The sequence below is a fragment of the Aulonocara stuartgranti genome, assembly GCF_965226115.1.
Source record: "Aulonocara stuartgranti genome assembly, chromosome: 7".
Taxonomy (NCBI): Eukaryota; Metazoa; Chordata; class Actinopteri; order Cichliformes; family Cichlidae; genus Aulonocara; species Aulonocara stuartgranti.
In genome coordinates, this window is record NC_138945.1 from 22,062,885 (window position 1) to 22,085,129 (window position 22,245).

General features: G+C 38.8%; 1 protein-coding gene across 1 annotated transcript in view; it reads left to right on the plus strand.

The window, feature by feature from the left end:
• The window catches only part of brinp1 (bone morphogenetic protein/retinoic acid inducible neural-specific 1), a 113,604-nt gene that overhangs the window by 73,738 nt on the left and 17,621 nt on the right, over positions 1-22,245 (plus strand). The window contains exon 5 of the mRNA XM_082542728.1: positions 7,172-7,277. Within this exon, the coding sequence (XP_082398854.1) occupies positions 7,172-7,277 (106 nt within the window). The remainder of the gene's footprint in view (positions 1-7,171; positions 7,278-22,245) is intronic.

A 22,245-nucleotide genomic window follows, 5' to 3' on the forward strand; every position in this document is an offset into this window, starting at 1 on the left:
AAATGAGCGGCTATTGCCAGGCCCATCCCTCTCCTGGGGATGTATCAAAGAAGTATTTCATCAGGTGAGATTGCTGCCTGAAGATCGGCCTATATAGTGATTTCTTGGGTGTGAGAGACTCTACTATCTAGAGTGTGTGAGTTGATCCTCCTGTTTGGGAATATGTGTTCACCAGGTGGTGCCCTATATATACTCCATAGCTAATGGCTATGCATTATCACAACCATCAGGGAAATGATGACTGTTCTATCAAGCACTTCAAAGTAAACAACTAGCTTCTGTTTGCCAGAAAGGCCAAAGATGTCATCAACAAACAGAGGGGCTTATTAACTTATTAATGACTTGTTAGCTTTGACAGTGGACAAACTGTTAGCTGTGTCATTAGCCGTTTACCCAAGAAGATCATCAGCTAAACATACAGACATGTACCCCATACACCTGCCCTGGGACTGTGCTGGTCATCCCACATCCCACAGATACGCTGTGCTATAAACTAAATTGCTTTCCTCCCTTTGCCCCCATTTCTCACAGGATGTGTCAAGGTATGAGGGTCAAGGTTCTTTTTCACCAAATCTTGGACAAAAAGCAGTAGTGGAATGACCTTTTAGACAATAACATGCTTACAGCAATGGAAATTTGCTAACATGACCTGCAACACTTGGATGACAAAAGACTGTCTTGCTGCTATGTGAGTGCAGCTCTTGACCGTGCAGCCAGTAAGTGGGAGATTTACATCTTCTGAAATATACCCTGGCATACAGGCGGTTGCATGGGATACCTGCTCACAGACAGGAAATAGGATACAGGTGATAACTCAGAAAAACATCCTATTAATTTGTAATAACCATTTCCTCTAAAGGGATAGCGAATCCAGTTCATGCCAGCCAAACCCCCAATGCATAAGTTGTTCACTACTAACCATTTCCCTCTATGTAAGGGTCGACACTGTTCTTTCTGGCAGTCATCTGATCATGCACTGCACAGAGTTCATTCAGTTGTTCTTTTTCACACACGCATCATCTCCAACATCCAACCCTTGAAGCAATTCCCATAGATCTATTTGCAGATTTAATTTAGCCACTTTTCAAATTGAAACTCTAGCCAGTCCAGCTGTGTTTGTGATTGAAACTCATGCCATCTGTGCCCCAACAATAAACCCTCTTTCAAAGTCTTTCGCTCTTGCATCTTCAGACAAGACCAGAATCCCTTTGGGCAGCTAAGCATTTCATCCATGACACAGCATCTATCCAAATGTTAACTGTTTAACTGTATCATACATTGAGCATGTATGGTTATTTAGGTTTATCATTTAGTTTGTGATCCACTGGGATGTTTCAGTGCAAAGAGTTGTCTTCATAAAAAATGTAATGGCTATACGTAAGATTTAAGCTCATTCTTTAGATATTATATGGCATCTAAAATACTTTTGGTTAATGTAATTGTAATGCCCTGTGATCATTAATGAGACTTTATGATGAGTGTAAGTCAGCAATATAGTTTGAAAGTAAAGTCCAATTCTAATGAATTACTTTAAAAATGCTATTATATAAACATTTCTAGGCACTATGTAAGGGTTATTAGCAATTATATGATAAATATAATTGCTGCATATGTAGAATAATGCTACCTAAAAGCAGTGCAATGCTAAACTTATACATATGTTATTTCAACCAGTTACACTATTAAAACTTTGCTAAAAGCTGCCATTAATGGGTATAAACATTTTTTCAATCATATATCAATTCATTACTATCATTATTTTTAAGGTACTTATATGTATTTATATGACCTTCTTACAAAACGTTAGTGAGGTTTTTCCCCACTGTGCATAAAATCATACCTTGCTGATAGAAAAAAGATGACATATGGTTGTTTGTCTTTGTGTGGCTGAACTTCATTGCTGCAAGCTAGGACTCCAGTGGGGAGGGAGGGTCATTTAGGAATGAAAATAAGATACCCAATGGAGTGTTTTAATAGAAAGAAAATGTCAATTTTACGAATGAGTGTGTTCCCGTGGAAATGTGTGATTATGCAGCAAGACGTATGATGAGGAACTGGCTGTGTGAATGTGTGCTTGCATGCTATCTTGACTGTATGTGAGTCTGCATGTGACTGAGCGGCTGACTGTGTCGCGTACTCTATAGTCATTCATGCATGAAGTGTGCAAGTGTGCATTCCTACAGGGTGTGCTTACTGCATCCCTCACAAGGTCACCTATCCATACAGTTACTCTGGGCAGATTTACACCAGCAATCAATATGCACATTTCCTGATGATGCTGCAGTGCTGTGGGTGGTGGTAGTGTACCAGCAAGAGTCATATGATCCTTTTTCTCATCTCTCAGTCTAGTCTTGTGAGCCTTGTGTAGGGCAAGAGAAATTTAACATGTATACAATATGACCCAGATTTCTGTCGTCTGCAGAAGCCAAGTTCGGAGCAGTTTACATCTAATTTGCATTTGCCACAAGCAAGCATGACAGATTTTATATTCAGTGTTGCTTGAGTTACAACACTCGAGGGTGCCAAGTTTATAATTAGAAATGCCCTAAAGTTGATCTTTTTTTTTTTTTCCGATCACTTAAAACTAAAGAGTTACATTAATAATGTCTTTTACACTTGACACATTTAGATATTTAAATATTCATACAGAGAATTTTATAAATGTTCAAGGGAAATGTGCTACTACAGAAAAAAAAAACGTGGTTGCTCCGTGCCTCCAGTGTGACTTAGAGGAACACTCTAGCCACACGAAAAATGATATGAAGTAGGCAGAAAAGTGTCCTGAGAGAGTTTTCACTACCAGGGTGAAGAATTACAGAGGAGCACGTCTCTTCTTTTCTATGTAGCCATAAATAGCAAGTCATTAAGAAAATGGCATGTGATGGGCAGATTAGGATGGTGCAGCAGAAGAGACGTGTAATGAAGACAGTTGAACCTTACAGTAATCTTCCCTGTCCCACTCACCCATCTTATTGCCTCATACATTGTTTTCCTTATCTCACATAGCTTCAAACCACCTTTTATTTCTCCTTGTTCTTTCTTGCAACGGAGACTAGAATAATGTGTGGTTTGGTTTCAGAGAAACATCCTTTTCAGTATAGCAGTATAGAAGTAAGATCATACTACTCCCATGACAACTTCAAGGAATTGTAGAAATAATGACAGCTTCCTATGCTGTGTAATTTTAATGAACCTGACAAAAAGTGATTTTATTGCACGCTGAAGCAGTCGATACACACTGAATCATATGTAGAGATAGGGAGATGTTTTAGGTGACAAATGACAAAGTTATCTAATACAAGGCATAAGGGGACGGTATTATGATACATCTGGAGAGATGTATTAATAAAAAGATAGGTATACACTGGCCTAAACTCATGGATGCATTTACCTTTTGATACATGTGTGCACAAACTATGAGCAAAGCTCACATAATAGCAGTTTTACAGCTACCTTTTCCGTGTTTTATCCCTAATAATTCACAGTGCTTTAGAGTCTATTTTGTATAATAATTTTATATGAGATTCTTTTTTTCCATTGCACAGTTTTCACGAAATGACCTTTACCTATGATTTTAACTGCCAAATGTTCCTCTTTGTATTAAAGAAATTCCAGTTGGCGCTTAATGAAAGGCAGGTACATTAGAAAGGTCAGCTATAGATGTGAAGTGAATGGGCCTGTGTGCTGGAAAGGCAGATACCCAATTAAAGCAAGTTAACTAGGCCAATTCAAATCAAATAAAGTGAGAAAGATGACGGACTATAAATACATAGCTTGAGATGTAAACGTGCAAATCAAAATTTTCAGATGTGCTTGAGGTCAAAATGTTTCATGGGGTAGCTACTTAGCCACTGATCATTACATATGCAACCGGTTCCCAAGAAACAAGCAACATGATTGAGTCTGAATGCATAGACACACTGTATGCAAACACACACGTTACCCACAAGTACCCACACATACTACATGCACCTGATGTACTGTAGCTGCATGGTATGTAATATCATGAAGCTATATTTTGCATTTTGAAATACAGAGAACTTTGCACAGAAAAAACGTAGGTTTTTTTTTTTTTTTTTTTAATATATGGGGCTCGGGGAATAATATATGTGCATTAAGTCACCAACAGAACCTGCAACTTTAGATCTCCTGTGCATTATCTCTTATTTACTTGGTTAGATGATTTTCTTGGTGACAGATGACAATTAGATGGTTGTTCCAGAACTATGGTTTCTGTCTGTGGACTGTTATACAGTCCGGGCCCAGTGGGATTCCACTGTTGTGTTCTGCTTAATAATCCAAATCCTCTAAGTCCCCCTTGGCCCACTTCAGTCCTTTGATTGCTCCTTGTATTTTTATTACGTTACACTCCATTTTCATAATCTGGTGCATAGCATTCTTATGGTGTGTGGTGGAGAAAATGAAAAGACAGAGCCTAACAAGTAATGCACTACGCTCTCCTAAGGTCATCCAGATTACAAGGGTCAGTCTCTAATCCTTAAAGCCGGGTGTGCTCTTAATTTGGAACCATAATTCTTGGAGCAAATAACTCCATAGAAAAATGGCTGTGAAGAAAAATGGCAAGAAGCAAGTGTTCATATATATGCACACAATTTGTGTGAGAGTAAAGATCTAAATATGCCTTAGCTTGCCCATGAAATCACCTATTTTGTCACATGGGAGATGTCCCGAAGTGACAGGGGACAGATATCCACCTTTGTTCAGTCACCCTGGGTCGTGCAATACAACCTTTTGAAGGAGGTCATTCATTTCACAATAAGAACAACAAAAAGGGAGGAAAAGAGCTGGGTCAGCAAAAATGTGAATGGCACAGTGTGACTGCGTCGTTCTGTTATCAGTTCAGATGCACACATTAGTCAAGTGCACCTCAGCACCTCAAAACTTCAAAACCTTTGCCATTCAATTCTTTATTTCTTTTAACCAAACTAATGAATTGTGGCTAAAAACTGCAAGGAGGTGATCATTATTACCTCATTAATAGTTTTTAAAAGTCATACATGCTAACCTTTGTTGAAAGGAAATTTCTTTGAATGTGATTCAAATTAAACTGGAATAAGCCCTTATATTATGAAGACAGTAAAATGTGAATTTCTAATCTGGAAAGCAGGAGTTCAGTTACTTACAGTGCTGTAAACAGCAGGTACTGTATGCGTTTTAATTTAAAATAGTAAAGCTTCAGTGGATCAACCACTTTTTCCCATTTGTATCTTAAAGGAAAAGACCAGTAAAACATTTGGTGGTAGCAATACCAGAATGCTAGCGTGACATTTTTAAATAGTATTTCCAATCTCTGTATGTTTCTTTCACACTCCATTCATTTAATTTCAGTCATTAAAATGTTGTATATTTTTAACAAATAATATGCAACAATGGCATACCGTAATCTACAGATAAAGAATGTCAGCGTTATCGTCAAATATGAAGAACAAACAAAACAAAAACAAAAAAGCTATTGCATCTCTAGCATGTGCCCTAATATAGCAAGATTTATTCAAGAGCATATTGATTGAATATGAAGATTATATAGTTCTACTCCAGTCTGTCCCTGTCTGTCTTCTGATTTTGCCGCCTGATGCCAGGGGTAGATTTACATCTGTCTAATTTCGTGCTTGTCAGCCCACCATCTGGTATGGTATCAAAATTAAAGACAGGAAAAAATTATATCACACTGTCAATCACACACACACACACACAAATGTGCAATATAAGTTACTGAAGCTGTCTGTGGTGAAAATTCATCTCACAACAGATATGAATGTGATGGTTCTGCGTCTTGACCCAGTGTTTTGAATCTTGTTTAATCATTATTGTGTGAGTGTCTTATGTTTCCTCGTTTAGTTTTCTTGCACTTATGATTGCACTTTTCTCTGTGGTTTTGGTTTAGTTCCCTTTAGTGTTTCCCTTCCCCTGTGTTTTGTCCTCAGTGTGTCCTGTAGATGTCAGTCTTGTTGTCATGCCATGTCATCTCGTAGCCTTTGTCTCTGTGTTCTGTCTTCAACGTTCCCTCAGCCTCCCCAGCCTGTCTAAAGCCCTCTGTGGATACAAAAGCTCACCTTGTTTTTCACACATTTTAATGAGTTCAGTTTTAAATCATTTTTGTTTGCAATATATAATCTTGTAAGGGCACAAAACTTTTTAAATTGGCATAATCTCAAACCAAATCTAAAAATGAAGCATTGATACAATATGTAAAATATTCTAAGAAGTTGCATTTCAATCCAAACCGTGATATATTCTCAATCCAAATATTTTTCACTGTTCAAAGGCAGGTTTGTCTGCGCCTCCTCTACCCCACATAGCTCCTAACAAATATTATTGCACTATTTAAAACTGGAAACAGTCTTTTATGTCAGGAATTTCAGGGATCTTTTTGCTTAAATGGGTAGTTTCAGAAGCCCTTCCATCATATCAGATGTTGGAATGTGTAAAAATGACTAATTTGAGGACTTGCAACATGTGGATCATTGTTTGCAAATTTTGTTGCTTTGTTTAAATTTCTTTATATTTATTGATTCATTTGTTATGCCTCTGAGATAAAAAGATTCTTTCAAAATCCTTGACACAGGTTTGACTAAGCCAGGCTAGATTTCTGATTTCAATACTTTCTGTTATGCTTACATTGTTTTATTTTTGTTCCGTTCTCTATTTTTTTGTCATAGATAAAGATGTTTATTGTTTTGTTGTTTGGAACAGAACAATCCCATAGTTCAAAAATATTCCTCCTGCAAAACAGCTTAATTTCTCCCCCCCCCCAAAAGATCGCATCCTTGTGGCAAGATGAACATCAGCCTTGTGGAAAAATAACCGAGTCAGTTAGTTCTCAATACATTATTTGCCTGTTGGTGTAATAACAATAGTGTGAATGCTGTACAGTCTGTACATATGAGAGTCTAAGTAGCTCAAACATAATAATACACCTAAACATTGTTAAAGGGTGGTTTGTTGTGTGATGGCTTCTTTTAAATGAGGAATACTTCATCGAGCAGAGTACAGTGAAAGCACAATAGATGAAACAAAGATATGTAGTCGTGTAATAGTGTAGTAATACTTGAACACAACGGGCACGCAGACGTTTGTATGCCCGCACGCACACAAGTACAGAAAGTGAATCTGATATGTGTTTTTCATTTGAGTCCTAATTCTCTTGCAGGTGACAGAGACACGGACGGGCCCGCTGGGATGCAGTAGCTATGACAATCTGGACTCAGTTAGCTCAATCCTTCTGCAGAGCCCTGAGAGCAAGCTTCATCTACAAGGTAAACACTGCCCACATTCATCCCCAGAATGCTGGCTGTCACAAAGAAGGAGGGTCAAACTCTCGCTTGACCTCTAAAATGAAATGACATCTATACACTTAGATGAAATAGTCTGAGGTGGACTAAAGAAATGGCTTGTGGTTTCTGAAGAATTGAAAGTCAATGCATTTTTTAATTGGCACTGGGATGGGGATAGAATTGCTCCCCATTCCCATCTGGGGATTTCAGCACAATGCTCTGGTTATAGACGTGCGCTTGTGTTCTAATGTGATTGTGTCTTAAGTCTTTCTAAGCTTTGATCAAAGACAGGTCTCCAAAACAGTTGTTTGAACAGTGCAAACTAATCAGTCATGAGAGTACAAAGTAGCACTTTCTGTGTAGCTGCAATGTGTAAAGGGACAAATGAAACAAGGTGTTTAGACAGTGTTTTTATGTTTGACAGTGCTAGAGCCATATAATGGTTTATAGGAACAAGCTCGCTATTTATACAGGAGTTTCTTTCATTAGGATTTGTCAGTATTTGAAAATGAATCTACTTTGCTCATGGATCATACGTTGGTCAGTGCACACAGCAAATTTACCTATGAATGGTGATGTTCTTTTAAATTAAAATAGGTCTGTCTTTCTAACAGAAGTAACAATTAGCTTAAGAGAGGAATTAAGATAAGATAAGATAGAACTTTATTAATCCCTCGGGTGGGTTCCTCTGGGAAATTCGACTTCCAAAAAAAGCACAGCAACGACCAAAGTTACAGTTACAGAACTGTTATATATATATACACACACACACACACACACACACACACACACACACACACACACACACACACACACACACACACACACACACACACATATAAATACAGAGACAAATATAAATAAAATATACAAAGGGGATAAATAGAATAAATAGGAATAAAAAATAAAAATACAAGTGAATTGCACATTTCAAGTATTGAGTCTATTGCACTGTTGACTATTTACAAAAAGTATTGCACAAGGTATTGCACAGTGAGGTGCAGAGGCACTACAGCTTAGTTGTTCCCCCCTCCTTTGTCCTCCTGTTTCCCCTCCCTCTCCCCTCCAGAGAGGAGTTAAACAGTCTGATGGCGTGTGGGACAAAGGAGTTTTTAAGTCTGTTAGTTCTTGTCTTGGGGAGAAGCAACCTGTCACTGAACAGACCCTTCTGGTTGTTAATGGCCGTGTGCAGAGGATGCCCAGCATTGTCCATAATGTCCATCAGTTTCTTTAATGTCCTTTTCTCTGCCACTGTCACCAGAGTGTCCCGCTTCATGCCGACCACAGAGCTAGCCCTCCTGATCAGTTTCTCCAGCCTGGATGAGTCCTTCTTTGCTGTGCTGCTCCCCCAGCACACCACAGCATAGAAAAGTACTCCAGCAACCACTGACTGGTAAAACATCCTCAGGAGCTTCCTGCAGATGTTAAAAGACCTCAGCCTCCTGAGGAAGTACAGTCGGCTTTGGGCTTTTTTATACAGGTGCTCTGTGTTGCATGACCAGTCCAGTTTATTGTCCACCCACAGCCCGAGGTACTTGTACTTGTTGACCACCTCCACCTCCTCCCCCTCTATCTGAACTGGCAGTGGACCTGCTCTAGACCTCCCGAAGTCCACAACCAGTTCCTTAGTCTTTGAGGTGTTGAGTTGCAGTGTCAGTCACCCAGGGGAAAACGAATGATGAAAGACTCTGTAACTGTGGTCAAGTGTTTGAGAAGTGTGATTGCTTCTTTGATTTATTTCAGTTTATGCAGGTTATTAGAACTAGTTTGAAAATCACATAGGCCTATTTTTAATCCACACATCTCCATCTCCCTCTCAGAAGGGATCATTATTCCTTCTCCAAAGTCAGAAAACTAAGTGGTTTGTCAAAGAAACACTTTTAAGTCCTTGGCTGCCACTTACTCAAAGCACTCTATAGGTTTTGGGAAAAGCTTTATTGTCATGCACCAAATGTATTAGCCTTGTGCTTTGAAGAGTGCTTTGTCACAGAATTGATAGATGACAGGCCCGGAAAAGATTCTTTCTTTTGGTTTGATAATAACTCCACTAGAAAGCGAATGCTTTTATGATTGGTTACAGGCTTAGCAATTTTTATTAAACTAAATTATATTGGTGTGTGTGTGTGCGTATGTGTGTGTAGTGTGTATGCTTATGTGTACCAGAGAGCGGTGGTGGAGGCGGGGGTGTTAAGAGTTTGTCTGAAAATGTGTTCTTTGGAGAGCAATCATTGTTTCTGATTTTAATTAGAGGACAGCTGATGGTGTAACTTCTTCAATAACTGTGGTGCTCTTCAAAGTGATGGCACTTCACTCAGCCCATGAAGAGGGATGTGGCCAGTAGAGAGCTTTTAAGGTCTATGCTGATCAAATATGTTAATAATGAGACCCAACCATTTAATACAACTTATAGTTGTCAAGAAAATGGTTCAGTTTAGATGACTTTATTTTTTTTAGTTTAGTTGTAGTTTATTTATTTTTTTGTCTCTTATTAAACAATATATTTTTCTCAGATTAGAGTAGCCATCTATTTTTGTAAAGAACATTTGTTTGCAGTCTAAGAGTCGGTATGGCTTCACTTTACATGCCTACATGCCGTTTTCCGTCATTAACAACATAAACACAAACATCGAGGTAGTCTTTATCTTGATCTGTGAGGCACTGCTGCAAAAAAGTTGGACTCTTTGCCATCCTAATTCAGAAAAAGTTTGGACTTGGAGGAAAATACAAATAAATGCAGAATGCAATGATTTGCATTTAAAGATTGTGGAACAATTTCAGAATAATGTTCTCCGGTGTAAAATTGCAAAGGCTTTCATCATCTATAGTCCATAATATAAAAAGATGCTGAGAATATGTAGAAATTCAGCAAGAGTTTTGCCTTTCTGAGAGATGAAGTGGAAAATTAGTGTTGGGTGTCTGTGGTCTGCAGTCTCTCAAGCAGCATGACATTTAAAACATGTATGATTCTGTCATGGAAATCACTGCATGGGCTTAGAAAACACTATCAGGAATCACTCTCTCTGAGCAGAGTTCGCTGTGCCATCCATAAATGCAGGTTAAAGCTCTCTCATGCAAAGAAGATGCCGTATGTCCAGTAACACCATTGTCTTCTACAATACAGGGTGGGCCATTTATATGGATACACCATAATAAAATGGGAATGGTTGGTGATATTAAAGTCCTGTTTGTGGTACATTAGTATATGTGAGGGGGCAAACTCCTGAAGATGGGTGGTGACCATCTTGGATACAACTTTAGTTTTTTCAATTGGAAAAGGGCCATGTGACACATCAAACTTACCGGTAATGTCACAAGAAAAACAATGGTGTGCTTGGTTTCAATGTAACTTTATTCTTTCATGGGTTATTTACAAGTTTCTGACCATAAATAAAAATAAAATGTGTTCAATGTGCTGCCCATTGCGTTGGATTGTCAATGCAACCCTCTTCTCCCACTCTTCACACACTGATAGCAACACCGCAGGAGAAATGCCAGCACAGGCATCCAGTATCCGTAGTTTCAGGTGCTGCACATCTCGTATCTTCACACCATAGACAATTGCCTTCAGATGACCCCAAAGATAAAAGTCTAAGGGGGTCAGATCGGGAGACCTTGGGGGCCATTCAACTGGCCCATGACGACCAATCCACGTTCCAGGAAACTGTTCATCTAGGAATGCTCGGACCTGGCACCCATAATGTGGTGGTGCACCATCTTGCTGGAAAAACTCAGGGAACGTGCCAGCTTCAGTGCATAAAGACGGAAACACATCATCATTTAGCAATTTCAAATATCCAGTGGCCTTGAGGTTTCCATTGATGAAGAATGGACCCACTATCGTTGTACCCCATATACCACACCAAACCATCACTTTTGTTGTTCCAACAGTCTTGGAGGATCCATCCAATGTGGGTTAGTGTCAGACCAATAGCGGTGGTTTTGTTTGTTAACTTCACCATTCACATAAAAGTTTGCCTCATCACTGAACAAAATCTTCTGAGTGAACTGGGGGTCCTGTTCCAATTTTTGTTTTGCCCATTCTACAAATTCTGTGCACCGATCTGGGTCATCCTCGTTGAGATGCTGCAGTAGCTGGAGTTTGTAAGGGTGCCATTTGTGAGTAGCTAATATCCGCCGAAGGGATGTTCGACTAATGCCACTCTCCAGTGATATGTGGCGAGTGCTACACTGTGGGCTCTGGCTGAATGAAGCTAGGACAGCCACTGATGTTTCTTCATTAGTGAAAGTTTTCTTGTGTCCACATTTTGGCAAATCCAACACTGAACCAGTTTCACGAAACTTAGCAAGCAGTTTGCTAACTGTAGCATGGGAGATGGGTGGTCTCGTAGGGTGTCTTGAAATCTGCTGCAATGACCCGGTTACTGCGTTCACCAGATATCAACACAATTTCGATCCGCTCCTCACGTGTTAACCTCTTCGACATGTCAATGGCTGTGAACAAAGAGAAACTTGTAAATAACTCATGAAAGAATAAACTTACGCTGAAACCAAGCACACCATTGTTTTTCTTGTGACATTAGGCAAGGCAAGGCAAATTTATTTGTATAGCACAATTCAACAACAAGGTGATTCAAAGTGCTTCACAGAGACATTAGAAACAAAAACAAATAAAAAAGCATGATTTAAAATTGATTAAAACAAGCAAACAAACTAACTAACTAAACACACACATTTCACACCTGTTCGCGCGATCTGAACCCTTATCGTAAGGGGAGCTACCAGTCCTTCTGTGGACGAGCTACTTTCTATTTTAAATTCCCTGAATTTAAAATACTCTCTAGACCCAGTCTAGACCCAGCTGGGGAGCTACCCAGAGCTCTAAACCCACTTAACAAACAAACAAACAAACAAAAACAGTATATAAAATCAAAACAGATAAAATCAGAACAGTAGATAAAATCAGTAGTTAATGTAAGTTTTGAAATTTAAGCTTAACAAACAAACAAAACAGTATATAAAATCAAAACAGATAAAATCAGAAATAGATAAGATCAGTAGTTAGTGTACGTTTTGAAATTTAAGCTTAAAAGTGTGGATTTGGTGCTTTATTCAAATGCAGCTGAGAGTAGGTGAGTCTTCAACCTGGATTTAAATAAACTGAGTGTTTCAGCTGATCTGAGGCTTTCTGGGAGTTTGTTCCAGATATAAGGAGCATAAAAGCTGAATGCAGCTTCTCCGTGTCTGGTTCTGACTCTGGGAACTGATAAAAGACCGGATCCAGATGACCTGAGGGATCTGGAAGGTTCATACTGGGTCAGGAGGTCACTGATGTATTTTGGTCCTAAACCATTCAGAGCTTTATAGGCCAGCATCAGAACTTTAAAGTCTATCCTCTGACGGACAGGCAGCCAGTGTAAAGACCTCAGAGCTGGACTGATGTGGTCCACTTTTTTGGTCTTAGTGAGGACTCGAGCAGCAGAGTTCTGAATGAGCTGTAGTTGTCTGACTGATTTTTTAGGTAGACCTGTAAAGATGCTGTTACAGTAATCAAGCCTACTAAAGATGAATGCATGGACTAGTTTTTCCAGGTCCTGTTGAGACATTAGATCTTTTATCCTTGAAATATTCTTGAGGTGATAGTAAGCTGACTTTGTTATTGTCTTAATGTGTTTTTCTAAGTTTAGGTCTGCATCCATCACGACACCCAAATTTCTCGCCATTACCAATAAGTTTGATGTGTCACATGGTCCTCTTCCTATTGAAAAAACTAAAGTTGTATCCAAGATGGCCGACTTCTAAATGGCCACCATGGTCACCACCCATCTTGAGGAGTTTGCCCCCTCACATATACTAATGTGCCACAAACAAGACTTTAATAACACCAACCATTCCCATTTTATTATGGTGTATCCATATAAATGGCCCACCCAAAGGGTGCTGAAAGGCGTATGCAGGTTGTGAAGTAGCACTTCCTTCCGTCCAGACAATGTCTTATATAGGGAAGGTCTTGCATAGTTCAGCATGCTAAATGCATGGTGCAGCTGTTACACCACTGTGGCTTTGTCCAGGTGCTGAACTGATCTGCCCGCAGTCTTCTGATGTCATTGCACAGTGGCCTTTGCTTGATGTATGCACAGTGACTGTATGTTTAATAACTTGTTGTACACGCAGGGGTAGCACAGTTAATGTGGGGAAAATTATGGATTTATAAAGTAATTTTACAGTGGAAATAAAGTGTAGGGATTAAAACAATCAATCCATAATTGTAATACAACTCATGCATGATTCTAAATAAAAATAATATTATTTTTTCAATTATAAAAGAAGTCAATAAGCAAAAAATGTATAGCTAGAAATAGACAATACCAGGAGTGTTGCTCTGTAGCTGATTAATAGTTGAGCAAATAAATGGCTGAACATATTTTTGTGACTAATATATGGCTGCTAGGGTATACTACTTATTGTTCGGCTATTTAGGTTATTTCACATTGCTGCTAGTACGAGGATTGTATTATGTCATTTAAATGTTTGTCACATGATGGTCAGATTAAAAACAAAACAAAAACCACGCCAGTGTGTTGCTTTAAAACTCAAACAGTTTAGGTTATATTAATATAAAGGGAAGTCTTTATGGACATCTCTCTTTGGTGGAGGGTTCATCAAAAAAAAAGAAGAAAGGTCTTGGTGTAAATTACCAAAATCATTATCATGACCAAAAGAGTATTTGTGAAGGAGAGCAGGCACTTAGAACTGGCTTTGGTCTCAACTGCAGGTGGGAAGTGATGAATTATATCTAGTTTCAAGTACCACACGGTGGGGAGAACACTGGTTTTCAAGAGACGAGCTGAGTGAGTAGCCGTGATTTAGCCTGTCTCGGACCAACTCTTAATAAATGAAGGGGTAATGAATGTGTAAATGATCCTGGATTCTCCTAATCCCACCACCCACATCAAGCAAACAACATATTCAGCAGAAAAAAAACGACAATGCATATAAAATCCAGGAGCCCCATGGGTTCAGTGGGATAATTGCTTTCATTGTTCTGCTGTTCCTTCAGCTAAACCGATACCGATGACATTTAGATAAGTGGAAGTGACATACATAATCAGAACACACGAAATATAAATTGTCATCTCAGCAGCATGTTTTTCTTGTTTCTCCACTGTGAGGGAGGACTGTAAGTGTCATGGTGGCTCCAAAAGCATTTTTTTCCTCTTTAGACAAACACAGTTCAATTCTCTGCAAGATTTACTGTGTCCCTAGACTGGCCTTTACATTGAGTGGCCCAAAAAATAACAGCTTTGACAGCATTGTCCTCTTTTTACAATACACCATAAATGAACTTCTCAGACTGTCCCTTGAGGAAGATGACATTGGCTGGGTCCAGTGCTACTCTAATAAGCACTAGCAGCTCTCAGCACATCTAATGAACGCCCACCATGTGTCTCATTTACAAATGCCTATTGACCTTTTACCAGACAATTAGCTAAAATGCTAACTTTTGGCATTTAAACTGTGGGGAGGAGTCACAACTGGCCAATGTGGAAGATCACAGATCACTGCCTGCTATCTAATATGAAAATACACATCACCATGCAACATCTACGTACTTGATTCATTTATCAGCGGGAAGTGTGAGCACCTCTATAAAAGCAGACATTTTGACAGTTTGCTGGCCTGAACCATTCAGGTGTGTGTTAACACAATATTCATCCCAGGAGTGAACATCCCAGCAAATTCACCCCAAGGTCAGACCCTGCAATCCTCAGAGAAATTGCAAAAAACCTAAGAGCTGCTTCTCAGACTCTACAGGCCTCAGTTAGCATGTTAAATTTAAAAGTTCATAACAGTACAGTTAGAAAAAGACTGAAAGAGCATAGTTGTTAGTTTGAGATGCCAGGAGAAAATCTCTTCTCTCTAAAAATAAAAAAAGAGAGAGACTCAGCCTGAATCTTTTTGCATCCTGATGAAGTCTGGATGGTAAGAAAGATAACATACGCAAAGTGGTTCATTATTCAAGTTTTTATGATTTTTCCATGTAGCTTCTCCTGTTTACATATATTTTCTGTACTATCTGCACTAGAAGTGCATGGGGAAAGTGCTTTTGAAGGAGCTGGATACAGAAAGCAATTCTGAACGACACTTTTAGATGGTACACCTCCAGAATTCCTGTTTGCGTTCTGTTTAATATGTAAGTGATGAAACTGTAGTCATTTGTGATGATCCAAAATAAGACTTTTCAAGTACATTTTGTTCTCAGTTTTGTGTTTTTTTGTGTTATTATTCTATTTGTGTTCATTTGTCTTAACTCACCTTTTTCTCAGTTTCTCCACTCTGTGTTTTTTACCATTGTTTTTCATGCTATTTTTTAATTTAACTCTTCAGCAATCCAAATCATATTCCATATTGTGTACACTGGGCATTTATGTGTGAAGCTTATGCCACGTCTTCTTCATTTTATGTGAATGAATAGACGGAAATGAAAAAAGGGTAATCTAGACCAGCCATTTTAATTGCTTATGAATTAAATAAAAGGATCATATTAATATGCAGGGTCACATGAGTTACAACACAGATGCATTAATAGAAAACCCACTCTATTTCATTCTTCTATTTAAACTTTTAATCATGACTTTTTTCTGGTTTTACTATTGTATTTTTTAAATCCAGACCTCTGTACTTTATCAGGTTACAGGCATACATGCCATATGCACAAATAACCAATCACAAACCTGTGATCTGTTTTTTTTTTTCCAGTTTTTTTTTAGTAATTTTATTCGGTAGGATTAGGTCCAGAACCTGTCACAGGCTGGGTCTTCGACCCAGCACTTTGAGTTTTCTTTGTATTGTTCTTATTTTTTGAGATGTTGTTAGTTTTGTGTTATTTCCTATTTGCCTTTAGTTTAGGCAGTTATTGTTCCTGGGTTTTCTATGTTTGAGTTCTTGCATTATTCATCACGTATTTGGTATGTTAAGTTTGTATTGTCATGTCTAGTTTTAGTGTTTCCTGTTTTATTCTGACAGTGTCATGTGTTCTTTGGTCATTGTATTTAGTTTCACTCCTCCTGGTCCTGTCATTAGATTCATGTCAGTCAGCTGTTTCCTCATGTGTCTCCACTTCCCCTGATCACCTCATGTGTGTATTTAAGCCTTCTGTTTTCTGCATGTCATGGTCGGGTCGTCTGTTTATCTTACCAGAGTTACAGTCATAGTCTTCGCCTGTTTTTCCACCATAGTCATAGTTACAGTCTTTGTCATAGTCTTTGTTTCTTAGTGGGGTTTTTTTTTTGTCAGTTTGCTTTAGGTTCCTGGTTTTAGCCCTGCAATCATCCAAATAAAGGATCGCTTTCTGTTTAAACTTACAACTCCTCGTCTTCATCTGCCTTTGGGTCCTGTTTCCATTCACATCGGCGCACCCCGCCGTGACAGAACCACACTATGACTTGGAAAAAAAAGTTTAAAAAACAAAAGGAAGCAAGTAATATACAAGCTAGTGAATCTAGTTGTGGTCAAAATTTCTCCTAAAGACACCTAGACTGCCTTTCCAAAATATAAGAATTTTCAAGGGGAAATGTTTTTCCCCTCCTTCCCACCCCTGTGGTCTGCTCTTTGTAAGCTGTGGGGCTGTGAGCCAAAGATAACACATTGCGGATATGACACTCCCTGGATATTCCCTTTGCTTTAACTTAAATTTAGATTAGAATGTTGTAGTGTAATCTCACATCAAGGCAGCTACCTATCAAAGCCTAAACTCAGTTTTCTCCCACAGTTTTGTTTTGTACAATATTTTTCAAATAACTCTTGTACTCGCTCTCCTTATTTTCTCACTTTCCTTTTCAGCAATCACCAGAATTAAAATTCATGCATGACTTAGCAAAGCTTTTATCTGTTAAATATGTACCCTCCCATTGCTTAAATGTAATATCACTGTGAAGGTTTCAGTATTACATTTTGCCTGGTTTGGCATCTGAGTGCATGCTATATGGAGTATTTTACTGGCAGTCCTTGGAGGATGAGTTATAAAAAAAGTGTTTTTTCTAGACACCCATGATGAAATCATAGATTCAACATAAATTATGGTATTAAGTTGCAGACAGTGATAATATTTGGCATGATACAGTTGTATTTTTTTGTTGCAACCTAATCAATTATAATTAATAATAATATTATAACATAAAACCTACAAAGGCTTTCACCTTTAATGAATCTTGTTACGTTCCACTGAGGGGTCTAGGCGGTGAGGGGGAAGTAACAAAAGGTGTCCAGGTCAGAAAAAGGAGTCAAGGAGGCAAAAGGGTTAAATTAAAGAGTTTTATTAAAGTAGCTCAACTAAGAGAGACGGACAAGCCGCTATCACCATTTAAGAAAAACAAACAAAACTCAGGCGTTGGTCAATAAAGTAAAACGTAAGCCAAAAAGAAAGAGAGCAGCTCACTAGCTGAAAACACAGACATGCAGCTCACTAGCTGAAAACCACCAAAACACAGCTCACTAGCTACAAACTCAACTAACACTCAGCTCACAAGCTGTAACCACACTAATGGCACTCTGGCCCAGAGCTCACCTTTCCCTGGGCTTAAATACTTTTAATTACTGACGTGAGTCAGCTGTGTAACAGGGAAAGGTGGCACCTCAGGCAGAAGAGGTGGTGGGACACGCCCACACAGGCACCTTCAGGAGGAGGCCCTGCTAGGGCCGTAACAATCTTTTGAATGATTGGAACATACACTTTTTAGGAATTGGCTTGTTTGTGTTTTTTATTTTAGATCTGACTGAAAGATGCACACTATTTAGTTTTACTACAGCTGGGAGTTAAATATGCTTTTATTCTTCCTCATCAATTTGTTTTTTATTTGTTCATCCTCTCTCTAGGCTAACGCCTAAAAACCTGATGATATTGGTTTTGGCTGAATTCTCACTTTCAGCCTCCTCTGGGACCTAGAAGTAAAAATAGCTTACTGAGGAATGAGAATTAAATGAAAGAGGGGATTAACACATGGTAGGTAAATAGTCTAGATTTGAATGGTTTTCTTGAACTCTTGCAGAGTGTGTTTCAGGTAGCGAGACAGGAATAACAAATCTATTCCCTGCCACCTGATAGTATTTATAGTTTATTAATTTAGAAAATGTATTTTTAAGTGGCAAACCAGTAGGAGCTTTAAATGCATTAGGGCAAAGTCATAGAATATTGTTTGTGCAATGTGATATCCTACACAGAGCGACAAAACGTGTACTGGGGCTGAAAATTGCAAATTGGTAACGTATATTAACTGCATCAACGAACGATAAAAGGCCCAGCAACCTCCACAACCCATTACCCTGCAAGGATCCAATCACCTCCAGTATGGCTGTCATAAATTAGCACCAAAACAAAAGCAAACTAATTTGCTTCTTTCAGTCCCCACTGCATGCTTTTCTCTTTCTCCGGTTTCCTCAAGAGCCTAAATTGGAAGAGCCATGAGCCTATCTTGGAAGATTTATGAATATGTTAGAATAGCCTGAGCCAACAGTTTTCAAAGTGGTGAAGTGAAAATAAATTAAACTGGCCCTGTAGGCAAGTCGTGCACCGAGTGATGAATTAGATACTCATTGCTCTGTCGCTCGATGCCTGTCCCTCTTTTCAAGTGAAAATGCTGCAAACGGGGAAAGACAAACAAGCATACAAATCAATTAAGTTTCTTTGATGATGGACTTGTTGAGAAATTGATTTGGGGACTATAAGTGTATTAGTAAACACACTGTTCTGGTTACCAGTGAATAATTTACTAAAGAAAAATATCTGATGTAAATCATAAAGAGAGAGGAGCACAACAATAAATCTACAAAGGCGTTTTCATCATCTTCCCCCCCAACTCAGTCAGCCTCTCTCTTTTTGCTCTGCTTCTTTTTCTGTACGCACAGAGATAGTAGTCCTGCTGCATTCATCTGTTTCTCGCTGGGTCCTGCAAAACTAAAATTATTTGACGACGTTTAGAAATTACAGGGTAACTTTGGCTATACCCCATGGTTTGTCGCGAATGTCTGTTGAATTGCCTCTCAGAAGGACCCATGCATTTTTGAGGCAACTCTCTCCTTTGTCAAAACACACATGCTTCTTGGCAAGACATGCTATAACATAGGATCATTTTAAAAGTGGATGGCTGCGAACACGTTTTTCACTTCTCTCTAACATGCTAAAACCCCAAACCTGATGAAATCTTTCCATGTTGACCTGGAGGTCAGCTTTCAATTGGAAGTGGCCATTCAGGTGAAAGTTTCGATTTGGTCTAGCATGATCATAAATCTCTTTTTCTTTTCTGCTTAGTCTTGCTAGCTGCCGCTTTTGAAAATGCTGTGGTTTTCCACACAGTCATCCTTTTAAAATGAATTTTTCTCATCAGTTCAGTTAGAATTGTATGTATATATTTATTCATTTATTTATTTATTATTGCATTTGGAAAGACCCATGCAGCACAGGAAGTGCTTTTGCAAACGCTTTTTGTATTTGCTCAAATGGAAAGAAATGTTGATGTGCATTTACAGAAAAGTAGTTACTTTATAATAATGAGGAACACTTTAAATGATTTCCTATGAAGTCAGAAACTGCAATGTCCATTTGTGTTAATGCTGTTAGACTATTAGGAGTACATATAACTGTAATTTTCCTGATATTATCATTTAAGTTATTGTACAGTAGATTGTCTAGAATTCAGCAGGTTTATTTATTATAAGAAGAGTGTAAAGCAAAAAGGCATTTCTCAATACAAATAGATGAACAATATGTCTGCGTTTAGGGACGTTTGATGTAAAATTTGGACTTTTGATCTGATGTGTGTACACAGCCCATCGTGACACTTTGAGGGCAGTTGTATGTTTTATAACTGAAATGGGAATGTCAGAGCTTGTCATATGTCTGCCCCCCCTCCTCTCTGGGGTTCTCGTAAAACATGTGATTTCTGCAAGAGGCTGCAAAGGGTGTGCACGTGCGCATGTACATGGGCGTACGCGTTTCTCTGTGTGCATGCGCACGATTGTGTGACTAATACAATATCTCACCAGCCGAAGCCTACTACTACAACTGCTGTGCAGGGATACAAGGCAGCACATGACAGAACAGCTTGAACAGCGCAGCTGAAGTGCACATGCAGCCAACAGCAACCACCTATCTAATTACTTGCTGAAGCCGATTTTGTATTAGGACTAAAAATCATTTCTAAATTCTACTTAAATGGATGAACACTGTTAAAGTGTTAAAGTGGGGAAAAAAAGAAACGCTACAAGTCTGCAGTGGTGTCCTGTTGTGATGGTTTACAAAGTCAAAGGTGGGCAGAGAAAAGCAATCACCAAATTACTTTTTACTCTGACCCATCATGTATATCTGTGTTCTGTGTGCAGCACAACTGACAATAATTCAGCATCATGTCGAGCTCATCCACCTCTCTAGACCGCCTGCCCTGCTCAATTCAGCAACTGCTTCAGCATGCAATTTCAGCAATTCCTCTTTTTTCAGATAGCAGGGACAGCGAGCTCTGAAGGCCAAGACCATTTTTATAAGTAATTTGTGCTTTTACAATGATTGCTGCACCTGCGTCATCAAAGCTAAACTTATATAGAGATATTATGTGGGACATATGTTTGGTCTTTTCACGGACACATATCATGGATTTGCAGGCTCTTGCATCTCAGTACATCATAAGGTATGTTGTCATTTCATGAAATATCTTTTTTCTTTTTTTGCTATTTCATATATACACATTTTATTGTATGCTTCTGTACCACAAAAACCACAGGAAAGGAAGGAAAAAACATTTCAAATGTGTAAATACTAATTAAACTCACAAACAATTATTCTCCACAACATTTTTTTTTTTAACGTACTGTAACGCTAAATTTTGACATCTCAAGCTGCTTCCCTCTAAAGTGCTTAGAACACTTACGATAATCTGTGATAATCTACTCACCAAAGATACACCAACACATTATCCATTTGAATGCTAAGTACACCTCATTCAGAACTTTAAAAAATGCTAACATATTCTGAGAGCTTAGAATAGCTCCAGTGGAACATGTTATCCTCTGTCAGGCCCAACACACACATACACCTACACACACAGAGGCAGAGACCTAAAGCGCTTTATGCAAAGAAATGAAAAGTGGATAAATAGCTACTTCAGCTGCACCTTTACCTCATAGCTTGCTAAGAAATAGGCAAACGCAGCAAATCTCATATGGTGTATTAAGTATATAGGATCAGCAAGAATGGCTGGGTAGGCCTAGACTGAAGAGAAACAGACTCTTATCCAGTTCAGAGGTCTTTGGTTTTGTATCATGGCTGTACCGATAACCTCCAATGGTAATTTAATGCCTCCATTGAAGTAATGCACTTTATTGCACCAGTGGATTAAGTAATGATTATTTTGTGAAATTGTGGCCACACAATGGTCAATTAATCTTTAATGAAACTGTAACTTATGAGGCGGAGCGTGGCTTTCCAATAAGCAGGCAACTGCTTGCCAAAGCAGTTACAAGCCTCAGTTGCGGCCTACACACCCTATCTATCACCATGTAAAAATAGAGCACTCTCGAAAAAGACACAATGAAAAGGCGAAGTCACACTTGCAGAGTCTCAGATTTTAGCATTCATGGAATGGTAGCGGGCCTATATCTTCCAAACTACGTGAAGAAAATATATCAGCCTCGGATGTATGCAATGAGATTAACTGCCATTTTGAGGTGCTATTTATTTATTTAGAGCAAGCCAGGCACATGGGTTGCAGGGAATTATTTGCACTGACAGAGCATGAAGTTGGGGGTTATCAAAGAGCTGCACAAGAATTCCAATACAGTACAGTTTCATTTCAGCATCTCCTCCTTAATCATGGTAAGTATAGCTCCAGTATGTAGTGTTGTCCTTGACATGCACCTGCCTCAGAGCCACATAGAGAGAAGGTTTAAACCTCATTCATTTTGAATGTATTCACGTGTTGTTGCACTAACACAGCAAAGCCGA